This window comes from Stenella coeruleoalba (assembly GCF_951394435.1).
Source record: "Stenella coeruleoalba genome assembly, chromosome: 1".
NCBI classification, from domain to species: Eukaryota; Metazoa; Chordata; class Mammalia; order Artiodactyla; family Delphinidae; genus Stenella; species Stenella coeruleoalba.
The window spans coordinates 57,387,884-57,415,132 of record NC_137169.1 but is presented as its reverse complement, the minus strand read 5'-3'; the positions used below and the strand labels follow the sequence as shown (position 1 = coordinate 57,415,132).

The 27,249-nt window shown below is 35.0% G+C and overlaps 1 protein-coding gene across 1 annotated transcript in view; it reads left to right on the top strand.

Moving 5' to 3' along the window:
- Nucleotides 1–27,249, top strand: part of DNAI4 (dynein axonemal intermediate chain 4) — a gene marked incomplete at its 5' end in the record, with an annotated part of 124,703 nt that overhangs the window by 58,747 nt on the left and 38,707 nt on the right. The window contains 2 exon segments of the mRNA XM_079922893.1: nt 3,357–3,512; nt 20,504–20,698. Of these exon segments, the coding sequence (XP_079779019.1) occupies nt 3,357–3,512; nt 20,504–20,698 (351 nt within the window).

The following is a 27,249-nucleotide window of genomic DNA, read 5'->3' as shown; positions in this document are numbered from 1 at the left end:
GGCAATCCCAGCCTAATTTATGGACATCAAAGTGGTCTTGGTGACCAAAGACAGACCCAAGCAGAGAAATGCAGGTGCTCGTAGTTGGGAGATTGGCAAGTAATAGCTGATGCAGAATGGATACATGCAGGACCCCAATAGCATTTGCCATAGGAGAAGAAAACCTTAAAACAAAGCAAGAGAATGATCAATACAAAAGTTACGCAAAGTGAATACTTCTTTTGGAGGTAGCTCGAAGGAAGGGGCCTATGATGGGAGAGTGTCCAGGGGGCTTCTAAGCATCTAAGGATGTTCTATTTCTTATACTGGTTTGTGAGTACATGGTATTAATTCTTAATTCACATATATGTGTTATACACTCTTCTGTGAAGGTATATATTTCACAATAAAGGTTTTATTAAAATAATGGGTATAGCACAGGGAACTCTGCTCTGTAATGGCCTATATGGGAAAAGAATCTAAAAGACAGAGGATATATGTATATGTATAACTGATTCACTTTGCTGTATACCTGAAACTAACACAACACTGTAAATAAACTATACTCCAATAAAAATTTTAAAAATAATGGTACAATTTATATTAAAGAATTTGATACAGACCAAGTAAGTATTGAGATTTTATGGATCAATAAAAAAGCATGTCTTCCTTGCCTGATTTTGGTTGAAATTGAAAGAGATTCAGGAGTCACAGAGAAGGAAATAAAAGTAGTACCTTTATTACTGATGAAGTTAATTGAAAAATGTAGCCTTAAATCCACAGCTAAGTGGACTTGCCGTTTTCCCCTCCAGAATAGATCTTACCAATAGTAATTGGCACAGCTAGAAAAGCACAGACCTCCTTTGCATGGGTGAGAACAGACCAGAATGCATGCTTTTTGCAAGTGAGCAGGCTTAACAAAAGAATCCAGAAGTGGCTGAGCTGCAATTCTTTCTCCTAAACTCTCCTATAGGATTAGCCATTTCTCTTTCCCTGGCAATTAGTGAATGAGGGACATAGAGAAGCCAGAAATGTCAATTTAGCTGAAATTGCCTCTGTAAAGATTCACAAAAACTGAGGAAAAGTTTTCCCACCTAACAGTATACATACAATAATTTATTACAGAAGTGTCATTTCAAAAAAATGGATAATTCAATAAATGTATTAGTGTTCCTGGCTAACTTTTGAAAATACAGTTAAATCCTAAAACTCAGTAGATTTCATAAAGACAGTTTGTTTTCTGTGTATATTATACTACAATAAAAATTCTTTTAAAAAAGTATGTGTGATATGAGCTCATTTTTATTAAAAATATGCATTTATATTTGTTCATATACAAACACATATATATTTATGTCAGTCTGGAAAGACATGCATGAAAATGTTAGCAGTTATTATTTCTAGGTGATGGAAATGTAAGTCTTACCTTTTCTTTTACAGTAAGCATGTCCTTTTACTCAGCTAAAATAAAATTATTTTTCTTCCTTTTTTTTTTTTTTTTTTTTTTTTTTTTGCGGTACGCGGGCCTCTCACGGTTGTGGCCTCTCCCGTGGCGGAGCACAGGCTCCGGACGCGCAGGCTCAGCGGCCATGGCTCACGGGCCCAGCCGCTCCGCGGCATGTGGGATCTTCCTGGACTGGGGCACGAACCCGTGTCCCCTGCATCGGCAGGCAGACTCTCAACCACTGCGCCACCAGAGAAGCTCAAAATTATTTTTCTATAAATGTTACGTGGCCAATTGTTACTCTTTTATAGTCTGAATTAAACTAGTAGACAGAAACAATGTTTTAAAACTTGTAACAACTTTACACAATCGTACACACAGAAATGCTCAAAACATACATATAGTAGGGAATACTTTTTTTTCTGATAGTAATTAAAATAAGATTTCTTTAATAGTGTATGACAGTATAAAACTGGGAAGTCACACTCATTATTTATTATTCTACCTTGTACATGATATTATGGCATGTACATAATATCTGTTTCTTAGGTTTTCTGTTTCTTAGGTTAATTTTTATTCCAGTGAACAAATGTAATGATGTTACCTAAACTAAAATTACCAATGAATGTTATTTGTTATCTTTAAAGAAGAAACAACTTTAAATCACCAAAACATCTTACATTGCTCATTTATAACTTGTATATTTATTTATGTAACAATTATCTTATTAGTGACCATGTAACAATATATTTCTGTATGCTCAACTTCCTAAACTTTTAGTTAACGGAAGAAAAAGAAGGTTAGGTAATTCAAAATTCAAAGAAATAATTTCTTTCTAAGGTCTTTTACTTTGTGACCATGGAAATTGTACCCTTTTCAATTCAGCAAAATATACTAGGTATTTATTTACTCTGTGCATGACTTTGTTACATACTATCAAGATACGTTCATTAAGATAGAAATGTTATTATGAGATGTGAATTAACATTCTTACTAATTGAAAAAATTGTTAAATACCAGAGCTCTTTCATTCCACATCATGAAAATAAAAGTTCTAACAATGAAGTAGTTGCATTTATTAGATCTAGATCCTGTTTTGATTTTCAGGGAAAATAACTTTTTATTAAATCATTGTACTTTAACTGAAAGTTTAGTAAGGTTAGCATGTAGGAATATATCATTACATGGTCACTGATACGATAATTTATATATGAGAATTTCATTGTTATATCAGCAATAAAAGGGGTTGGGCACTTTTTATTTTTATATATTAAAGATAAATAACATTACCAGTTTTTGTTTGGAGACCATTGTTATATTTGCTAATTTGATTAAATATAGATAAATTAAACAAAAATTTAAAAAGAGAAGGTAATAACCATACTAGTCTATAAATTTCCTGAGAACAGTCTGTCACTTTCCCAAGTACAATCTTTACACATTAGTATATAGGAAATTTAACTTGATAAAAATGGAATTATATGATTACAAATAAAAAGTACTATAGAATATAGTATGTTATATGTTAACCTTAAGTAAAGCACCTTAAAACCTTATTATAACATGGTTGTCCAGGACCATATCAAGGCAGCCCTATACTGACAGACTAATGAGATTATGTGGCACCAGTTTGGGATAAAGAGAGGAAGGCATGGGGATCAGAATAGATGGTGAGGATTATTTGCAGCTATTACTAAAACATTAAGGTATTTGTAGATGCTAAAAGTGTAATGGCTAAGGATCTCTTAAGGTGTCGTCTTGATTTATTTCTTTTTCATCGTTACCTACTTCCTGCCATTGTTGGAAAACAATAGTATTTTTTCCCTGAACAATAGATTTTCTTATCTTAGATTTTGCTATAACTCGTTATATATAAGCGAAAATATTAGAATTTGGTTCAAAATACTTTGTACCTTTCTGTTTCTTTATTTAGGCATAATGTCCACTGCTTGGGATTTGTACGATTCTTATAATGCTATGGAGCTTTCATCTTTACCAGTAAAAAGATCTACAGTTGATTCAAGTAGTAAAGCAAGCATACCTTCTAAAGACTGGGACCAAAGACTGCCAGGGAGTAATTTAGAAAAAAGTAAGATTTCATTTATTTCAGTTTTTTAAAAATTGGGGTAAAATTGGTATATAACATTATATTAGTTTCAAGTGTACAACGTATAATTCAATCTTTGTCTACACTACAAAGTGATCACCACCATGTCTAGTTACTATCTGTCACTCTATAATTAACCTACCCCCTTTACCCATTTCACCTACCCCCCAACCTCCTTCCCCTCTAACAACCATGAATCTGTTCTCTGCATTTATGAGTTTGGTTTTTGTTTTGTTTTTTACATTCCACATATGAGTGAAATCATATGGTATTTGTCTTTCTCTCTCTGACTTATTTCACTTAACATAATACCGTGCATTTCCCTGATAATTAGTGATGTTGAACATCTCATGTACCATTTGGAAAAAATGTCTGTTTTGCTTATCTGTCCATTTTTAATCAGATTTTTTTTTTTTTTTTTGCTATTGAGTTCTTTGAGTTCTTTATATATTTTGGATTAACCCCTTATCAGATATATGGTTTGCAAATATTTTCTCCTATTCAGTAGGTTGTCTTTTGATTTCATTGATGGTTTCCTTTGCTATGCAGAAGCTTTTTAGTTTGATGTAGTACCACTTGTTTATTTTTGCTTTGGTTGCTTTTGCTTTGGAGTCAGATCTAAAAAATCAATGCCAAGACCAATGTCAAGAAGCTTATTGTCTATGTTTTCTTCTAGGATATTTATGGTTTCAGGTCTTATATTTCAAGTCTTTAATCCATTTTGAGTTAATTTTTACGTTTGGTGTAAAATAGTAATCTAGTATCATTCTTTTGCTTGTGGCTGTCTAGTTCTCCCCACACCATTTATTGAAGAGACTATCCTTTCCCCATTGTATATTCTTGGCTCCTTCGTCATAAATAATTGACAATATATGTGTGCATTTATTTCTGTGCTCTCTATTCTGATTCATTGATCTATGAGTCTGTTTTTATGTCAATACCATGCTGTTCTGATTACTAGTGCTTTGTAGTATAGTTTGAAATCAGAGAGTGTGTACCTCCAGCTTAGTTCTTCTTCCTCAAGATTGCTTAGACTATTCACTGTCTTTTGTGGTTCCACATAAATTTCTGAATTATTTGTTCTAGTTCTGCGAAACCTGCCATTGGAATTTTGATAGGGATTGCATTGAATCTGTAGACTGCTTTGGGTCACATGAACATTTTTTTTTTTTTTTTTTTTTTGCGGTACGCGGGCATCTCACTGTTGTGGCCTCTCCTGTTGAGGAGCACAGGCCCCGGACGCGCAGGCTCAGCAGCCATGGCTCACGGGCCCAGCCACTCCATGGCATGTGGGATCTTCCTGGACCGGGGCACGAACCCGCGTCCCCTGCATCGGCAGGCAGACTCTCAGCCACTGCGCCACCAGGGAAGCCCCACATGAACATTTTAACAATGTTAATTCTTCCAATCCATGAGCATGGACTACCTTTCCATTCATTTATATCTTTTAAAATTTCTTTTATTAGTGTCTTGTTATTTAAGATTTTTTGGAATGTTTTCATGTGACATTTTTAACAAATTCTTTTGTAGTAGTTACAATATTTTCTTTCTGGTGGAACATGAAAAATACAACTTTTACTTAGAAATATCATTGTTACTCTTTTTTTTTTTTTGCGGTACGCGGGCCTCCCACCGCCGCGGCCTGCCCCGCTGCAGAGCACAGGCTCCGGACACGCAGGCCCAACGGCCATGCCTCACGGGCCCAGCCGCTCCGCGGCACGTGGGATCCTCCCAGACCAGGGCACGAACCCGCGTCCCCCGCACCGGCAGGCGGACTCCCAACCACTGCGCCACCAGGGAAGCCCCATTGTTACTCTTTCACATAGTCTTGAACTTTGAACTGAAAATTTTATTTTTTCTTGGATACCTGTCAAGAGTTTCAAAGATCGTATCTTTCTCTGTCGCTTCTTTACTTGCTCTTAAGCTCTTTTTCATACATGTAGTTTCCACAGTTTTCTCTCTCTCTTTCTATACGTTAGATAACTTGTAAGAAAAATAAAATATGCAAGCTCTGTGACAACATAAAATGGAGATACGTTAACAACAATGGCTTTTAATTGGGGACAATTTTACCTTTCCTAGGGGACACTTGGCAATATCTGGAGACATTTTTGGTTGTCATGACTATGTTGACATTTTGGGTAGATGCCAAGGATACTGCTAAAATTTCGTCAATTCACCAAAGAGCCCCACAACAAAAAAAATTATCTGGCCAAAATGTCAATAGTACCAAGGCTTGGAAATCCTGCATTACAAATTTAGCTTTTAGTATGTTAAGTTTTAAGATTAAATGTTATAATTAAAACCAACACAAAATTGTAATTCTCCAGATATACTGCTATGAAAGAATTTTTACAAAGTTCAGTTATAAGAAGTTTGTTAAGTTCCACTTCTGATTATATTGTGATTATATAATTTTTGTCTCCATATTCTGAACTTCTGAGTCTTTTTCTTCTAGAATTATATTACTACATTTAAGGGATGGTCTTTACTTCAAACTATACCCTGGCAAAGTTTTGTAAAGTTTTGGTAAATTTTCATAAATTGAACTCAAATATTTCTACTCTCACTAATTTTGACCCAAAGACAAATGTAATATTTAAAAATAGTAAATCAGTAAATATTTTGAAAAGCCAAGTTTAAAAAGAATTGGTAATTTTCAGAAAACAATGACCTTATTTATAATGACTACATACCCTTCAGAGATACAGATTCATGGAACTTATCACCTTATAACTTGCTCTATCATTGTTTCTCAAGTTTACTGTTAAAAATGTCTAAACATTAGATGTGTTACCTATATCCTTTTGGTTTTTTTAAATGATATTTATGGTATGTAGACTATATCCATATTTTACTGAAAGTTATTTATAATGAACACCAGTTAATTTTCCCAGAGGAAAGTGAAGGGGAAGAATGAATCATTAGTAACCATTAAAGAAACATTATTTTTTGTTATTTAAGTATTAATGTCCATACAGTAGGTTTGCTTTTAGAAGATTCCAAAAATTGCTAGGAAAAAAATCAATCTTAGACTAAAAATTACATGAGACTTCAAAATATATTATCCCACCCCCATTAAAGCCATTGATCCACAAAAAAGTGTTAGTGGAAGGTCCTACAAGGAAAATGTCTCAAATTGCGGGTCTTTTATTTCATGTGTGTATGGGTGTGCTTTTAAAAGCAAAAAGGGATAATATAATTATATTCAATAACTACAATACAAAGTGAAAATAAATTTTATTTTATTATGATGGCCAGTTAGTGGAATAGGAGACCCCAGAACTAGGAAAAGGGAGAAAATAAAACATAGAAAAATGTATGCAACAGAGCCAAATGATCAGATTTATTGAGAAAGTAATTCAGATAAAAACTAGGACTAGGTCACCTCTAAGGTCCTTTTTGACTCTGAGATTTTGTAATGTAAACACAAAGAGAAGAAAGTTAAATATGATCCATATTGCTTTAAGAAGTATTTCTATTCCATTTAAATTTTGAATGTATGGGTTATATTTTAACCTCTGTTATCATATTCAAGGGAAAAATAGGCCAATAGTTTTCATTTTTGAAAGTGTATAAGGCCATAGCTCAGTTCACAGAGAAAAATTATTTTCTCTTAAAGGCTTTTTTTTTCTTTTGCAGTAGGGTTTTAGATTTTAAAAAATGAGTAGGCATTTTAAGCAAAGGTTTATAGAAAAGTTGAGCAGATAGTACTGAGAGATTCATATAACTCCATCTCTGTCCCAACTCCACACAAAATTTCCCCTATTTCGAACATCTTGCATTAATGTAGTACATTTGTTACAATTCATAAACCCATATTAATATATTATTATTCATAGTTTACATTATAGTTTAATCTTTGTGCTGTACTGTTCTATGAGTTTTGACAAATGCATAATGACATATTTCCACTATTACAGTTTTACATGGAATAATTTCACTGACCTAAATTTCTCCTGTGCTCCACCTATTCTATCATTCCTTCTTCCCTATACCCCTGGCCACCACTGATCTTTTTATTGTCTCTGTATTTTTGCCTTTTCCAAAATATCATATAGTTGGAATTGTATAATATACAGCCTTTTCAGACTGGCTGCTTTCACTAAACAATATGCATTTAAGATTTCTCTATGTCTTATCATGACAGCTCATTTATTTTTATCACCGAATAATATTACATTATATGGATGTACCACTGTTTGTTTATCTATTACTTTATTGAAAGATATTTTGGTTGCTTCTAGTTTTTGGTGATTATAAATAAAGCAGCTATAAACATTCATGCGTTGGTTTTTTGTGTGGATATAAGTTTTCAACTCATTTGGGTAAATACCTAGGAGTATGATTGCTGGATCATATAGTGAGAGTATGCTTAGCTTAAGAAACTATGAAACTGTCCTCAAAAGTGGTTGTACCATTTTGCATTACCACAAGCAATGAATGAGTATTCCTGTTGCTCTCATTCTTGGCAATATTTGATATATTTGATATTGTTACTTTTTTTGGATTTTTAGCTATTCTTTTTAAAATTTATTGACATATAATGGATATAATATTATATTAGGTTCTGTTTTACAACATACTGATTCAACATTTAAATACATTATGAAATAATCACCAGGATATGTTCAGTAACCACCTGTCATCATACAAAGTTATTACAGTATTATAAGCTATATTCCTTATGCTGTATATTACTTCCTTGTGACTTATTTTATAACTGGAAGTTTGTACCTCTTAATCCCTTTTACCTGTTTCACCCAACCACCCACACTCATTTCCTCTGCAACCACCTGTTTGTTCTCTGTATCTATGTCTGTTTCTGGTTTTTGTTGTTTATTTATTTTGGTTTCTTGATTCTACATGTAAGTGAAATCATACAATATTTGTCTTTCTCTGACTTATTTCACTTAGGAAAATGCCCTCTATATTCATCCATGTTGTTGCAAGTGGCAAGATTTCATTCTTTTCTATGGTTTGGTATTATTCCATTATATATATACCATATCTTCTTTATCCATTTATCTATCAATGAACACTTAGGTTGTTTCCATATCTTTGCTATTGTAAGTAATGCTGCTATGAATATTGGAGTGCATGTATCTTTTCAAATTAATGTTTTCATTTTCTTCAGATATATACCAGGCAGTGGAATTGTTGGATCATATGGTAATTCTATTTTTAGTTTTTTGAGGAATCTTCATACTGTTTTGCGTAGTGGCTGTACCAATTTACATTCCCACCAACAGTGCAGGAGGGTTCTTTTTTCTCTACATCCTTGCTGACACTTGTTATTTATTGTCTTTTCTTTCTTTCTTTTTTTTTTTTTTTTTTTTTTTGGCTGCATTGGGTCTTAGTTGCTACATGAAGGCTTTCTCTAGTTCCAGCGAGTGGGAGCTACTCTTCGTTGTGGAGCATGGCCTCTAGGTGTGTGGGCTTCAGCAGTTGCAAAATGTGGGCTCAGTGGTTGTGGCTCATGGGCTTAGTTGCTTTGCGGAACGTGAGATCCTCCTGGACAAGGGATCAGACCCGTGTCCCCTGCATTGGCAGGTGGATTCTTAATCACTGTGCCACCAGGGAAGTCATTATTATCTTTTTGATGTTAGCCATTCTGATAGGTTTCAAGTGATATCTCATTGTAGTTTTGATATGCATTTCCCTGATCATTAGTAACGTTGAGCATCTTTTCATGTGTCTGTTGGCCATCTGTAGGTCTTCTTTGGAAAAATACCTACTTAGGTCCTCTGCCCATTTTCTAATCTGATTATCTGGTTTCTTGATATTGAGATGTATGTGTTCTTTATATATTTTAGATATTAACCCCTTATCAGATACATGATTTGTAAATGTCTTCTCTTGTTCGGTAGATTGCCTTTTCATTTTGTTGATAGTGTGCTTTTCTGTGCAAAAGCTTTTGAAATTGATGTAGTCCCATTTGTTTATTTTTGCTTTTGCTGCCCTTGCCTGAGGTGACAGATCCAAAGTTTTCCTAGCACGGCTTATTGAAGAGGCTGTCTTTTCTCCATTGTATATTCTTACCTATTTATCAAAAATAAGGTGACCATATGTGTGTGGGTTTATTTCTGGGCTTTCTATCCTGTTCCCTTGATCTATATTTCTGTTTTTGTGCCAGTACCATACTGTCTTGATTACTGCATCTTTATAGTATAGTCTGAAGTCAGGGAGCCTGATTCCTCCAGCTCCGTTTTTCTTTCTCTAGATTGCTTTGGCTATTCGGGGTCTTTTGTGTTTCCATACAAATAGTGAAATTTTTTGTTCCAGTTCTGTGAAAAATGCCATTGGTAGTTTGATAGGGATTGCATTGAATCTGTAGATTGCTTTGGATAGGATAGTCATTTTCACTATGTTGATCCTTCCAATCCAGGAACATGGTATACCTCTCCATCTGTTTGTATCATCTTTAATTTCTTTCTTTAGTATCTTATAGTTTTCTGCATATAGATCTTTTGTCTCCTTAGGTAGGTTTATTCCTAGGTATTTTATTCTTTTTGTTGCAGTGGTAAATGGAAGTATTTCCTTGATTTCTCTTTCAGATATTTCATCAATAGTGTATAGGAATGCAAGAGATTTCTGTGCATTAAGTTTGTATCCTGCTACTTTACCAAATTCATTGATTAGCTCTAGTAGTTTTCTGGTAGCATCTTTAGGATTCTCTATGTATAATATCATGTCATCTGCAGTGACCGCTTTACTTCTTGTTTTCCAATTTGGATTCCTTTTATTTCTTTTTCTTCTCTGATTGCTGTGTCTAAAACTTCCCAAACTGTGTTGAATAATAGTGGTGAGAGTGGGAAAACTTGTCTTGTTCCTGATCTTAGTGGAAATGGTTTCAGTTTTTCGCCATTGAGAATGATGTTGTTTGTGGGTTTGTCATTTATGGCCTTTATTATGTTGAGGTAAATTCCCTCTATGCCTACTTTCTGGAGGGTTTTTATCATAAATGGGTGTTGAATTTAGTCAAAAGCTTTTTCTGTATCTATTGAGATGATCATATGGTTTTTTTCCTTCAGTTTTTTTAATATGGTGTATCACATTGATTGATTTGCATATATTGAAGAATTCTTGCATTCCTGGGATAAACCGTACTTGATCATGGTGTATGATCCTTTTAATGTGCTGTTGGATTCTGTTTGATAGTGTTTTGTTGAGGATATTTGCATCAGTGATATTGGCCTATAGCTTTCTTTCTTTGTGACATCTTTGTCTGGTTTTGGTATCAGGGTGATGGTGGCCTCATAGAATGAATTTGGGTGTGTTCCTCCCTCTGCTATATTTTGGAAGAGTTTGAGAAGGATAGGTGTTAGCTCTTCTCTAAATGTTTGATAGAATTTGCTCGTGAAGCCATCTGGTCCTGGGCTTCTGTTTGTTGGAAGGTTTTTAATCAAAGTCTCAATTTCAGTGCTTGTGATTGATCTGTTTATATTTTCTGTTTCTTCCTTGTTCAGTTTCAGAAGCTTGTGCTTTTCTAAGAATTTGACCATTTCTTCCAGATTGTCCATTTTATTGGCATATAGTGGCTTGTAGCAGTCTCTCATAATCCTTTGTATTTCTGTAGTGTCAGTTGTTACTTCTCCTTTTTAATTGCTAATTCCATTTATTTGGGTTTTCTCCCTGTTTTTCTTGATGACTCTGGCTAATGCTTTATCAACCTTCTTTATCTTCTCAAGGAACCAGCTTTTAGTTTCATTGGTCTGTGCTATTGTTTCCTTCATTTCTTTTTCATTTATTTCTGATCTGATCTTCATGATTCCTTTTCTTCTGCTAACTTTGGGTTTTTTTGTTCTTCTTTCTCTAATTGCTTTAGGTGTAAGTTTAGGTTGTTTATTTGAGATGTTTCTTGTTTCTTGAGATAAGGTTGTACTGCTATAAACTTCCCTCATAGACCTGCTTTTGCTGCATCCCATAGGTTTTGGGTCATCGTGTTTTCATTATCATTTGTTTCAAGGTATTTTTTGATTTCCTCTTTAATTTTTTAAGTGATCTCTTGGTTATTTAGTAGTGTATTGTTTAGCCTCCATGTTTTTGTATTTTTTACAGATTTTCTCCTGTAATTGATATCTAGTCTCATAGGGCTGCAGTCAGAAAAGATGCTTGATACAATTTAAATTTTCTTAGATTTACCAAGGCTTGCTTTGTGTCCCAAGACATGATCTATCCTGGAGAATGTTCCATGAGCCCTTGAGAAGAAAGTGTATTCTGTTTTCTTTGGATAGATTGTCGTATAAATATCAATTAAGTCCATCTTGTTTAATGTATCATTTAAAGCTTGTGTTTCCTTATTTATTTTCATTTTGGCTGATCTGTCCATTGGTGAAAGTGGGGTGTTAAAGTCCCCTGCCATGATTGTGTCACTGTCGATTCCCCTTTTATGGCTGTTAGCATTTGCATTATGTATTGAGGTGCTCCTATGTTGGGTGCATAAATATTTATAATTGTTTTATCTTCTTCTTGGATTGATCCCTTGATCATTATGTAATGTCTTTCTTTGTCTCTTGTAATAGTCTTTATTTTGAAGTCTATTTTGTCTGATATGAGAATTGCTACTCCAGCTTTCTTTTGATTTCCATTTGCATGGAATATCTTTTTCTATCCCCTTACTTTCAGTCTGTATGTGTCCCTAGGTCTGAAGTGGGTCTCTTGTAGACAACATACATATGGGTCTTGTTTTTGTATCCATTCAGCCAGCCTATATTTTTTGGTTGGAGCATTTAATCCGTTTACATTTAAGGGAGTTATCAATCTGTATGTTCCTATTACCATTTTCTTAATTGTTTTGGGTTTGTTATTGTAAGTTTTTTCCTTGTCTTGTGTTTCCTGCCTAGAGAAGTCCCTTTAGCATCTGTTTTAAAGGTGGTTTGGTGGTGCTGAATTCTCTTAGCACGCATTTGCTTGTCTGTAAAGGTTTTAATTTCTGCATCACATGTTAATGAGATCCTTGTTGAGTAGAGTAATCTTGGGTGTAGGTTTTTTCTGTTTCATCACTTTAAATATGTCCTGCCATTCCCTTCTGGCTTGCAGAGTTTCTGCTGAAAGTTCAGCTGTTAACTTTATGGGGATTCCCTTGTATGTTATTTGTTGTTTTTCCCTTGCTGCCTTTAATATTTTTTCTTTGTATTTAATTTTTGAAAGCTTGATTAATTTGTGTCTTGGCGTGTTTGTCCTTGGATTTATCCTGTATGGGACTCTCTGTGCTTCCTGGACTTGATTGACTATTTCCTTTCCCATAGTAGAGGTTTCAACTATAATCTCTTCAAATATTTTCTCAGATCCTTTATTTTTCTCTTTTTCTTCTGGGACCCCTATAGTTTGAATGTTGGTGCATTTAGTGTTGTCCCAGAGGTCTCTGAGACTGTTCTCAATTCTTTTCATTCTTTTTTCTTTATTCTGCTCTGCAGTAGTGATTTCCACTATTTTATCTTCTGGGTCACTTATCTGTTCTTCTGCCTCAGTTATTCTGCTATTGATTCCTTCTAGAGAAATTTTAATTTCATTTATTGTGTTGTTCATCATTGTTTGCTCTATAGTTCTTCTAGGCCCTTGTTAAACATTTCTTGTATTTTCTCCATTCTATTTCCCAGATTTTGGATCATCTTTACTATCATTATTCTGAATTCGTTTTGAGGTAGACTGCCGATTTCTTCTTCATTTGTTTGGTCTGATGGGTTTTTATCTTGCTCCTTCATCTGCTGTTATTTCTCTGTCTTCTCATTTTGCTTAACTTACTGTGTTTGGGGTCTCCTTTTTGCAGGCTGCAAGTTCGTATTTCCCATTGTTTTTGGTGTCTGCCCCCAGTGGGTATGGTTGGTTCAGTGGGTTGTGTAGTCTTCCTGGTGGAGGGGACTGGTGCCTGTGTTATGGTGGATGAGGCTGGATCTTGTCTTTCTGGTGGGCAGGATCATGACTGCTGGTGTGTTTTGGGGTGTCTGTGACCTTATTTTGATTTTAGGCTGCCTCTCTGCTAATGGGTGGGGTTGTGTTCTTGTCTTGCTAGTTGCTTGGCATAGGGTGTTCAGCACTGTAGCTTGCTTGTTGTTGAGTGGATCTGGATCTTAGAGCTGAGTTGGAGATCTCTGGGAGAGCTTTCGCTGTTTGATATTATGTGGAGCTGGGAGGTCTCCTGTGGACCAGTGTCCTGAACTTGGCTCTCCCACCTCAGAGGTACAGGCCTGACACCTGAACAGAGCACCAAGACCCTGTCAGCCACATGGCTCAGAAGAAAAGGGAGAAAAAAAGAAAGAAAAAAAAATAAAATAAAGTTATTAAAATAATTTTTTTAATTATTAAAAATAAAAAAATTTAGAAAGTAATACAAAAAAGAAGAAAAAAGGAAAGAGGAGAGCAACCAAAGCAAAAAACAAATCCACCAATGATAACAAGCACTAAAAACTATACTAAACAAACAAACAAACGAACAAAAAAAAGAGACAGACAGAACCCTAGGGCAAATGGTAAAAGGAAAGCTATACAGACAAAATTACACAAAGAAGCATACACATACACACTCACAAAAAGAGAAAAAGGAAAAAAAAATCTATATATCTATGTATAAGAAAACAAAAAAGAAGAGAGCAACCAAATCAATAAACAAATCTACCAATGATAATAAGCTCTAAATACTAAACTAAGATAAACATAAAATCAGAAACAAATTGATGCAGAAAGCAAACCCCAAGTCTACAGTTACTCCCAAAGTCCACTGCCTCAATTTTGGGATGATTCGTTGTCTCTTCAGGTATTCCAGAGATGCAGGGTCCATCAAGTTGATTCTGGAGATTTAATCCACTGCTCCTGAAGCTGCTGGGAGAGATTTCCCTTTCTCTTCTTTGTTCGCACAGCTCCTGCGGTTCAGCTTTGGAATTGTCCCTGCCTCTGCGTGTAGTTCTCCTGATGGCGTCTTTTCTTCTCTCAGACAGGCTGGGGTTAAAGTAGCAGCTGATTAGGAGGCTCTGGCTCACTCAGGCTGAGGGGAGAGACAGGTATGGAATGCGGGGTGAGCCTGCGGTGGCAGAGGCTGGCATGACGTTGCAACAGCCTGAGGTGTACTGTGTGTTCTCCCAGGAATGTTGTCCCTGGATCATGGGCCCCTGGCAGTGGCGGGGTGCACAGGCTCCTGGCAGGGGAGGTGTGGATAGTGACCTGTGCTTGCACACAGGCTTCTTGGTGGCTGCAGAAGCAGCCTTAGCATTTTATCCCCATCTCTGGTGTCCGTGCTGATAGCCACAGCTCGCGCCTGTCTCTGGGGCTCGTTTAGGCGGTGCTCTGAATCACCTCTCCTCATACACCCTGAAACAGTGGTCTCTTGCCTCTTAGGCAGTTCCAGAATTTTCCCCAGACTCCCTCCCGGCTAGCCATGGTGCACTAGACCCCTTCAGGCTGTGTTCATGCCGCCAACCCCATTCCTCTCCCTGGGATCTGACCTCCGAAGCCCGAACCTCAGCTCCCAGCCCCACCCGCCCAGGCGGGTGAGCAGACAAGCCTTTCCGGCTGGTGAGTGCTGGTCGGCACTGATCCTCTGTGCGGGAATCTCTCCGCTTTGCCCTCTGCACCCCTGTTGCTGCGCTCTCCTCCGCGGCTCTGAAGCTTCCCCACGCCACCCCGTCTCCACCAGTGAAGGGGCTTCGTAGTGTGTGGAAACTTTTCCTCCTTCACAGCTCCCTCCCAGATGTGCAGGTCCCATCCCTATCCTTTTGTCTCTGTTTATTCTTTTTTCTTTTGCCCTCCCCGGGTATGTGGGGAGTTTCTTGCCTTTGGGAGGTCTGAGGTCTTCTGCCAGCACTCAGTAGGTGTTCTGCAGGAGTTGTCCCACATGTAGATGTATTTCTGATGTATTTGTGGGGAGGAAGGGAATCTCCACGTCTTACTCCTCTGCCATCTTGAAGGTCTCTCTAATACTATGTTAAATAATAGTGGTAAGAGTGGACATCTTTGTCTTTTTCCTGATCTTAAAGGCAATGCTTTCAGCTTTTCACTTTGAGTATGATATTAGCTGTGGGTTTGTCATATATGGCTTGTATTATGTTGAAGTATGTTCCCTCTATTACCACTTTGTTGACAGTTTTTATCATAAACTGATGTTAACTTTTATCAAAACTTTTTTCTGCATTTATTGTAATGATCATATGATTTTTATCCATTGTTTTGTTAATGTGGTGTATCATGTTGATTGAGTTGCAGATACTGAGCCATCTTTGCATGCCTGGGATAAATCCCACTTGATTATGGTGTATGATCCTTTTAATGTATTGTTGAATTTTGTTTGTTAATATTTTGTTGAGGATTTTTGCATCTATGTTTATCTGGGATGTTGACCTGTTGTTTTCTTTTTGTTTTTACTGTCTTTGATTTTGGTATGTATGTTGGCCTTATAGAATGTATTTGGATGTGTTCCCTCTTCAATCTTTTGGAATAATTTGAGAAGAATAGGTAATAATCCTTCTTTAAATATTTGGTAGAATTCACCAGTGAAGCTGTCTGGTCTTGGACTTTTGTTTGTTGGGAGGTTTTTAATTAGTGAATCTCCTTACTAGTCATCTGTTAGTTCAGGTTTTCTATTTTATTATGATAAGTCTTTGTAGGTTGTGTATTTATAGGACTTTATCCATTTCTTCTAAACAACAAATTGGCTGTCCAATTTGTTTGCATGTAATTGTTCATAATAATCTCTTATAATACTTTATATTTCTGTAGTGTTGGTTGTAACTTTTCCTCTTTCATTTCTGATTTTATTTATTTGAGCCCTCTTTCCTTCTTGAAAAGTCTGGCTAAAGGTTTATCAATTTTGTTTATTTTTTCAAAGAGCCAGCTCTTAGTTTCATTGATTTTTTTCTATTGTTTTTTAGTGCCTATTTCGTTTATTTCTGCTCTGATCTTTATTATTTCCTTCCTTTTAGTAACTGTGTGGGGGTGTTGGTTCTTCTTTCTCTAGTTCCTGTAGGTGTAATTTTAAATTGTTTGAGATTTTTCTTGTTTCCTGAGATAGACTTGTATCACTATAAACTTTCCTCAGGGAACTGCTTTTGTTGCATCCCATAGATTTTGCAATGTTGTATTTCTACTTTCATTTATCTCAAGGTATTTTTTGATTTTCTCTCTGATTTCTTCAGTAACTCATTTGTTGTTTTCTAGCATGTTGTTTAGACTCCACATGTTTGTGTTTCCAGGTTTTTCTTGTAGTTGACTTCTTGTCTCATACCTTTGTGGCCAGAAAAGATGCTTAATATGATTTCAGTCTTCTTAAATTTACTGAAACCTGTACATGGACTAACATGTGATCTACCCTGGAGAATATTCAATGTGAACTTGAAAAGAATGTGTATCCTGCTGTTTTTTTGATGAATGTTTTGTATACCTATTAAACAATCTGGTCTGATGTGTTGTATAAGCCAAATGTTTCCTTTTGATTTTCTGTCTGGATCATCTGTCCATTGATGTAAGTGGGGTGTTAAAATCCCTTTCTATTATTATACAATTATGTATTATTGTTATATTATTCTATGATTATAATAATTCTTGTTAAATTATTATAAAATCTTTCCCTTTATGTGTATTTGTATTTGCTTTATGTAGTTAAATGTTCTTATGTTGAGTGTATATATATATTTACAAGTGTTTTCCTTTTTGTTGGGATGATCCCTTTATCATTATATTATGCCCTTCTCTGTATCTTGTAATAGTCTTTGTTTTAAAGTCTATTTTGTCTGATATAAGTATAGTTAGTCCAGCTTTCTTTTTATTTCCATTTGAATGGAATACCTTTTTCCATTCCCCCACTTTCAGTCTTCCTGTTGGTAACTCATTTTTTTTTTCACAATTCCATTCTAATATATATATGGTATTTCTGAGCTTATCTCTTTGTGGAGCTTTTCTTAGTGGATGCTCTACATATTGCAGTCCACTTGTGTTGACATTTTACCAGTTTAAGAGTAGAAATCCTCCCCCCCTTTATATCTTTTCACTCTCCCCTGTTTATATGTTTGCCCTAAATATTTCCTTTAAGTATTTAAATGGAGTATTTGAACATTAGAACTGTATCAGCTAGTTATAATTTTTATATCAACCATCAAACATAATTAAGAAAACTGAAGAGAAGGAAATTGTATTTACCTATATTTTTACTCTCCACATTCTGTTTTTCTCTCTGATATTCCAAAATTCTTTTTAAAAATAATTTCCTTCTTGTTTAGCCATTCTCCTTTAGCCATTCTTAAGGAAGATCTGCTGGCAACAAATTCTCTTAGTATTTCTTCATCTGAGAATATCTTAATTTCACCTTTATTCCTATAAAATATTTTTAGTGGATATAGAATTCTTGGTTGAAAGTTATTTTCTCTCATCACTTAGAATATGTGTGCCACCTCCTTCTGGCCTCCATGGTTTCTGATGACAAATCTGCTGTTATTCAAATTATTTCTCTCTATATATAAGACATCATTTCTTCTTTAATGCTTTCTGTATTTTTGTTTACTTTGTTTTCAGTTTTGAGAAATTTGAGTGTGATGTCTTGGTGTGGATTTCTTTAGGTTTATCTTCTTTGGAATTCACTGAGTTTCTTGATTCTGTATATTATTCTTTGCTAAATTTTGGAAATTTTCAGCTATTATTTCTTCAAGTACATTTTTCAGTCTCATCCTCTTTCTGCCCTCCCCAATGACATGAATGTTAGATAACTTGTTATAGTCCCACAGGCCTTTGAGCCTCTGTTCTTTTTTGTTTTTTTTTTCAGATTATTTTCTTTCTGTTTTTCAGATTAGGTAATTTCTATTGTTCTCTCTTCAAATTCAGTAATTCTTTCCTCTGTCCCCTTCATTTTGCTGTTGAGCCCATCCATTGAATTTTAAAATTTTGATTATTTCATTTTTCAGTTCTGAAATTTCCGTTTGGTTCTTGAATTGATTTACTAAGATTTTTAATTTCTTTGGTAATACTTTCTATTATTCCATTTGTTTCAAATGTGTTCATAAATGCTTGAAACATTTTTTTGATGGTTGCCTTAAACTGTCAGGTAATTCACATATCTCTGTCATCTCAGTGTTGGCATCTATTGATTTTATTTGTTTTTTCTTTGTTTCATTTAGGTTGAGATTTTCTTGGGTCTTTGTATGATGAGTGACTTTCAGTTGAAATTTAGTAATTTTGGGCATTATGTCATGAGAACTGGATCTTCTCTAAACCTTCCTTTTTAGCAGGCTTTGTTTGACACCATTTTGACAGGGGAATTTACTGCTCCATTACTGCCAGGTGGGAGTAGAAGTGGGGTTTTGTAGAAATCCATGTTCTCCACTTGACCTTCAATTACAGTGAGGGAGGGGATCATCTCCTCATTATTGTTTTGCAGGGGCAGGTGGGGAGCTCTGATTTCCATTGTTACCTATATGACTGGGGGGGATAGGAGCACCTCATTACCACTCCCTGACACCATGGATTGGGACTTGGCTTTACTACTTTGGGGCAGTTCTGTAAGTTCTGACTCTACCAGTCCAACTCTGACTATTCTATTGAGGAGAAGGGACATCTTGTTACTGCCAGATAGGTGTGGAATTCCATGTTCCCCAACTGGTCTCCGCTGACACTGCAGAAAGGGCAGCACAGGATTGAAAGTCCTGGCTCCTTACTGATCCTTTTCTGACACCACACCCACTGGAAGGCTAGGAGATTGGGATGCCTTGTTAGAGCCTGGCAAGGATGGAAGTCTAGGCTCCCCACTTGGCTAGTGGAATTTGTGGAATGGGTGGGGCTACAATTTTTTCTCTGTGTTTTTGTCTGGAGTGGAATGGTTATATTTTAAAAGTTTTTTTTTTTTCTCTTGCAAAGTTTTTCTTTTCCTGGTCTTTTGGCTAGAGAGAGGAGGTTTGTCTGGAGTATGTGCAGCAATAAGGAATCCAGGGAACTCACCACTGTGTCATTCCTTGTGTCCTGAGCTCTCTTGTTGCTTTGCCTCCTTCTGTCAAAGGTTTTCAAAGGCTTCCTGTGTTTGTTTTATATATGATGTCCAAGGGTTTTAGTTGTATTTAGAAAAGGAATAAGAAAAAGTGTCTACTTCATCTTCATGGATGCAGGATTCCCCTTCATTCTGTTTTTTTACTAAGTAATGTGGTAGGCAGAATAATCATTCTCCAAATATATACACATCCCAATCTCTGGAACCTGTGAATAAATTACCTTACATGACAAAAGAGACTTTCCAGATGTGATTATGTTAAGGATCTTCAGAGAAGGAGGTTATCCTGGGTTACTGGAGTGGACGGAAACTAATCACACGGGTACTTAAAATTGGAGCACTTTTTCCAGTTCTGGTCAGAGAGAAATGTAATGACGGAAGACTATCAGAGAGATGCAATATTGCTGTGTTTTGAAGATAGAAAAAGGGTTGCTGGTGGCCTCTAGAAGTGGGAAAAGGCAAGGAAATGAATTCTCCTCTAGAGCCTTCAGAAAGGAACATAACCCTATTAACTTTTTTATTTTAGCCCAGTGAGACCTGAGTCAGACCTCTAACCTACAGAACTTTAAGATAATACATTTGTATGGGTTTAGTCCGCTAAGTTTTTGGTAATTTGTTATAGCATCAATAAAAATAAAATCAATAAAAATTAATTTATTGTTCCTATAAAGCAATAATCAAATCAAACCTTTATCTGAAGACTGCTAATAATTTTATTTCAGTTTGAATAAAAATATATAGAGATACAAATTACCTTATGAGTTATCATTGCTTATTTTCTGGAAAACACACATTTTTTGAGTGGTTAAGAATTCCAAAATGAGATAATTTATGTATATCTTGTACGTGCTTGGTTTGTAAAAGATGTTCAATAAATGTCTATTGAAGTTGTTAAATACTGGAGGAAAACAAATAGTGGTGGCAAAATGTCATTTCTTAAATCTTTAGAATGTACAAACCAGCTAATATTATTTGAATTATTTTAGCATTGCATCATATTTGTATTTTACAGTTAGTGAAGGTAGTTCTCTAATGGATATTGAAAATGTAATTCTGGCTAAAGTCCATGATGAAGAAGAAGACAACTCAGAGGCAGTATTGAAATCTGATAAGTTCCAACAGGACTTATTTTTTATGGAACGAGTTATAATGGAAAATATGTTTCAGCCAAAACTTGCAGCTTATCGTCAGCTTCCTGTTTTAAAAGGTATTTAATACATTATATACTAAAAATCTTTTGTAAAAAAACATGGTGTTGTTTTGAAATAACGATTTTGTACTTTAAAAAAGGTATTTAAAAATAATCACTTTTAATTAAGCTCAAATAATTTAAAAAATCAAATGATGTTATTATTTCTAAATGCAATATGTAGACTGAGTTATCACTGATCAGAAGACATTTTTATATAGTTTACAGCACTTAACATATGAGTAGCAAGAGAGTCCAGACCAGAAACCTGAAAGAAAAAGGTGTAGACCTTTACCTTTGGCCCTTTCCTCTCCGTTGTCCCCTCATTGAATTATTCTCTTATAATCAGACCCCCCTTTCCATTGCCATTTATACTTTCCAGGTTCTAGCTTTTATTACCTCTCCCTAATTTTATTACATACTCTTATTGCTACAAATCCCATCTCATAGATTCACAAAATATTTTGTAGGATTTGAGAGATTATCTAATTCAACTTTTCAATTTCAATTCCTAACTTTTAAGTATGGCTTAGGGCCAACTCCTTTAAGAAATCTTTCTTGATCCTTCAAGTCAAAAGTGATCTTCTACATCAAAAAATTAGGTTACAAAATTGCATGTGTGACAAATGGATGTAAACCTTTTTGCTTACTTACATCTAAGAATATTGAAAAACTATGTTTCTTATCTCACATTAGGTTGATGTTTTAAAATTTTTATCATATATATAAAGTTTTCGTACCATAATTAGAGTTATAAGATTAAGATTTTACTGAGTACTGTAAATTTTGATGTTTTAAAAACAAAACTGGTGGTAGATCACTTCTTTAAATATATCTAAGAAATAGAAATATAGTAGGAAATTTTTTAATGAGGTAAGATTTACATATAATGAAATATATATATTTTAACTGCATAATTTGATATATTTAAGAATGTATAAGCCTATATAACTAATACTGTAATCAAGACAGAAAATATATTTACCAACCCCAAAAGTTCCCTTCAGCTGTTTTCCAGTTAAAATGTACACCCTTATAGACAGGCAAAGCTGATTTCTATCACTATAGAGAAATTGTTTTGGTATATCATATAAGTGGGTTCATATAGTAAGTATTCTTTTGTGTCTGGCTTCTTTTACTTAACATAATGTTTTTGAGATTCATCTACATTGATATGTATATAAGTAGTTCTTTTTTTTTCTGAGTACTACTCCTTTTTATGAATATACCATAATAATTTGTATATTCATTCACCTGCTGATGGACACCCGTACATCTTTGAGCTGTTATGAATAAAGCTGCTATGACCATTTTTGTGTTTCTTTTTGTGGATATATGTTTTAATTTCTCTTAGATAAATACCTAGAAATGGAATTATTGGGTCTTTGGATAGATGTATGTATAACTGCAAAATACCTTTCCAGATTATTTGTACCATTTTACAATCCCACAAGAAATATACAGGAGTTGCTCCACCTTCCTTTTTTTTTTTTTTTTTTGGCTGTGGTAGGTCTTCATTGCTCAATGGGGGCTAATCTTCATTGCAGTGCGCGGTCTTCTCATTGCGGTGGCTTCTCTTGTTGCAGAGCATAGGCTCTAGGCACGTGGGCTTCAGTAGTTGTAGTACACGGGCTCAGTAGTTGTGGCTCACGGGCTATAGAGTGCAGGCTCAGTAGTTGTGGGGAATGGGCTTAGTTGCTCGGCGGCATGTGGGACCTTCCCGGACCAGGGCTTGAACCCGTGTCCCCTACATTGGCAGGTGGATTCTTAACCACTGCCACCAGGGAAGCCCCGCATTCTTGATAATGCCTGCCGTTGGCAATCTTTTTAATAACTTTTTTTGTCATTTGTATATCTTCTTCTGTGTAATATTTGGTCAAGTTCTTTGCGCATTTTAAAATTGAGTTGTCTTTTTAAAAAAAAAATCAAGTAGTAGGAGCTTTTTTTTTAAATATATTCTGGATACAAGCTCTTTGAAAGATACAACTATTTTCTTTAAGCCTATAACTTATATATTTGTCTGTTCTTGAGCAGACATTTTTAATTTTGATGAAGTCTTATCTATCAGTTTTTCCTTTTGTAGTAAATACTTTCCATGTCTTCTCTAAGAAATCTTTGCCTGCCCCAAGGTTGCAAATGTCTTTGTCTTGTTTCTGAACTTAGGATAAAGGAATTCAGTATTTCATTGTTAAATGAGATGTTAAGTATAGTTTTTTATAGATGCCTTTTACTGGTTTGAGGAAATTTCCTTCTCATTCCAGTTTGCTAGACATTTTAAACATAAATGGGTGTTGAATTTTGTTCAAAACATTTTCTAAATTATTAAAACAATTATGTAATTTTTTCCTTTAATCTGTCAATTTGGCCAGTTACAGTGCTTGATTTTAAAATGTTAAAACAAACTGAATTCCTCTGGTTAAACTTCACTTGGTTATGATATATTATCCTTTTTATATACTGTTGAATTCAATTTTCTAATACTCTATTGAGAATTTTCGTGACTAGTCTCATGCAACATATTTTTCTGTAATTTTCTGTTCCTTTGAAGTTCTTTAGTGTCATGATGGACTTATAGTATGAGTTTTGAAAGTCTTCCCTCATTCTCTGTTTTCAAAAAATTTTTGTGTATTATTTCTTCTTTAAATGTTTCATAAAATTTACCAGTGAAACCATCTGGGATGGAGTTTTCTTTACAGAAAGTTTTAAAATTGCAAATTTAATTTCTTTGACAAATATAGGGTTATTCTCTTCCTACCTGTATCAGTTTTGGTAATTTGTGAGGAATTTACCCATTTTTTCTATGTTGTTGAAATTATATGCATAAAGTTGTTTATAATATCCTCTCTTTAAATTCTTTTGATATCTGTAGGATTTACAGTGGTATCTCCTATTTCATTCTTGATATTGGTCATTTTTGACTTTTCTCTCTTTTTTATTAGTCTGGTTGGGGCTATTTCAATTATAGTAATCCTTTCAAAAATATCTTCTTGTTTCAATGATTTTCTCAATGTTTTGGTCTTTTTTTAAAAAAACTTCAGTTATTTTCATTTTTACTTTTATGTTTTTCTTCGTTGAATTTAATCTACTCTTCTTTTTGTAGCTTCTTAAGATGGAAGTTTGGATCATTGATTTTACATCTTTTTTTGTGTCTAAGGTAGGCATTTAATACTATAAATTTTCCTGCCTCTTACAAATATTGATATCTTGTGTTTTTATTATTATTCAGTTCCAAATAATTTTTAATTTTCCTTGTGGGTTTTTCTTTGATGTTTAGGTTAGTTAAAAGTATACTGTTTAGTTTCCAAGTTTTTAGTAATTTTTTATTCATCTTTTCTTACTGAATTCTAATTTAACATCGGCATGGTGGTCAGAGAACATATTCTATATGATTTCTACCCTTTGAAATTTATTAAGAATTGTTTTATGGCCCAGCATATGATGAATGTTCCACATTCAAGAAGATGGGATATTCTATTATTTAGTGCAGTATTCTTTAGATGTTAATTATGTCAAATTGATTGATAGTGTTTTACAAATCTTTCATTTTTATTGAGTTTTTGCTGACTTGTTCTATCAACTAATGAGAGTATTGTTAGAATCTTTAATTATGATTATGGATTTGTCTCTATTTTCTCTAGGCTTATTAATTTTACTGTATATATTTGAGAGCTTTATTATCAGATACATTTATACTTAAATTGTTCTATCTAGTCTAGACCCCTACCTGCACACACTTTAGAAAAAGCTAATTTAAAAAGCAAGATAATCTGAACAAAAGTTCACTGCTTGATAAAACAAACTTCAACACTGTATTGTTTGGAAGAAAACACAATCCAGTCATTCATGCTGTAAATTTTATGATGTACAGCCTCCAATAAAAATAATTACTAGTCACGTAAAGAAGCAGGAAAATGTGAGCCATAACTGAGAAAAATCAGTTAATAGAAACAGATGAAAAGATGACTGAGATGGTGCAAAAGCAGACAAGGACTTTTTTTTTTAATAGATCTTTATTGGAGTATAATTGCTTTACAATATTGTGTTAGTTTCTGTTATACAACAGAGTGAATCAGACATATGCATACATCTGTCCCCACATCCCATCCCTCTTGAGCCTCCCTATGCCACCCCTCTAGGTCATCACAAAGCACTGAGCTGTTCTCCCTGTGCTATGCTGCTGCTTCCCACTAGCTAACTGTTTTACATTCGGTAGTGTATATATGTTGATGCTACTCTCACATCACCCCAGCTTCCCCCTCCTACCCCGTGTCCTCAAGTTCATTCTCTATGTCTACGTCTTTATTCCTGCCCTGCAACTAGGTTCATCAGTACCATTTTTTTGTTTTAGATGCCATATATATGCATTAGCATATGGTATTTGTTTTTCTCTTTCTGGCTTACTTCACTCTGTCTGACAGATTCTAGGTCCATCCACCTCACTACAAATAACTCAATTTCCTTTCTTTTTATGGCTGAATAATATTCCATTGTATATATGTGTTACATCTTCTTTATCCATTTATCTGTCGATGGACATTTAGGTTGGTTCCATGTCCTGGCTATTGTAAATAGTGTTGCAATAAACATTGTGGTACATGTCTTTTTGAATTATGGTTTTCTCAGGGTATATGCCCAGTAGTGGGATTGCTGGGTCATATGATAGTTCTATTTTTAGTTTTTAAAGGAACCTCCATACTGTTTTCCATAGTGGTTTTATCAATTTACATTGCCACCAACAGTGCAGGAGGGTTCCCTTTTCACCACACCCTTTCCAGCATTTATTGTTTCTAGATTTTTTGATAATGGCCATTCTGACTGGCATGAAGTGATACATCATTGTAGTGCTTTTTCTGGTTGTTTTTTTAAATTTTTATTTATTTATTTTTGGCTGCGTTGGGTCTTTGTTGTTGTGCACGGGCTCTCTCTGGTCATGGCAAGTGGGGGCTACTCTTCGTTGCAGTGCATGGGCTTCTCATTGCGGTGGCCTCTCTTGTTGCGGAGCACGGGCTCTAGGCACGCGGACCTTGGCAGTTGTGGCATGCAGGCCCAGCAGTTGTGGCTCGTGGGTTCTGCAGTGCAGGCTCAGTAGCTGTGGTACATGGACTTAGTTACTCTGTGGCATGTGGGGTCTTCCCAGAACAGGGCTTGAACCCGTATCCCCTGCATTGGCAGGCAGACTCCCAACCACTGCAGCAGCAGGGAAGTCCCCTCATTGTACTTTTGATTTGCATTTCTCTAATAACTAGTGATGTTGAGCATCTTCTCATGTGCCTTTTGGCCATGTGTATGTCTTCCTTGGTGAAATGTATATTTAGGTCTGCTGTCCATTTTTTAACTGGGTTGTTTGTTTTTTTGATATTGAGCTCCATGAGCTGTTTGTATATTTTGGAGATTAATCCTTTGTCTGTTGTTTAATTTGCAAATATTTTCTCCCATTTTGAGGGTTGTCTTTTTGTCTAGTTTATGGTTTCCTTTGCTGTGCAAAGACTTTTAAGTTTAATTAAGTCCCATTTGTTTTTATTTCCATTACTCTAGAAGGTAGGTCAAAAAAGATCTTGCTGTGATTTATGTCAGAGTGTTTTTCCTATGTTTTCCTCTAAGAGTTTTATAGTGTCCGGTCTTACATTTAGGTCTTTAATCCATTTGGAGTTTATTTTTGTGTATGGTATTAGGTAGTGTTCTAATTTCATTCCTTTACATGTAGCTGTCCAGTTTTCCAAGCACCACTTATTGAAGAGGCTGTCTTTTCTCCATTGTATGTTCTTGCCTCCATTGTCGTAAATTAGGTGACCATATGTGCGTTGGTTTATCTCTGGGCATTCTATTCTGTACCATTGATATATATTTCTGTTTTTGTGCCAGTACCATACTGTCTTGATTACTGTAGCTTTGTGGTATAGTTTGAAGTCAGGGTGCCTGATCCCTCCAGCTCTGCTTTTCTTTCTCAAGATTGCTTTGGCTATTCGGGGTCTTTTGTGTTTTCATATGAATTGTAAAATTTTTTGTTCTAATTCTGTGAAGAATGCCATTGGAAGTTAAATAGGGATTGCATTGAATCTGTAGATTGCTTTGGGTAGTAGAGTCATTTTCACAATGTTGATTCTTCCAATCCAAGAACATGGTATGTTCCTCCATCTGTTTATGTCATCTTTGATTTCTTTCATCAGTGTTTTATAGTTTTCTGGGTATAAGTCTTTTGCCTCCTTATGCAGGTTTATTCCTAGGTATTTTATTCTTTTTGTTGCAGTGGTAAATGGGAGTGTTTCCTTAATTTCTCTTTCTGATTTTTGTTGTTGGTGTATAGGAATGCCAGAGATTTCTGTGCATTAATTTTGTATCCTGCTACTTAACCAAATTCATTGATTAGTTCTAGTAGTTTTCTGGTGGCATCTTTAGGATTTTTTATGTATGGTATCATGTCATCAGCACACAGAGAAAGTTTTATATCTTCTTTTCCAATTTATATTCCTTTTATTTCTTGTTCTTCTCTGATTGCTGTGGCTAGGACTTCCAAAACTATGTTGAATAAGAGTGGCGGGAATGGGCATCCTTGTCTTGTTCCTTATCTT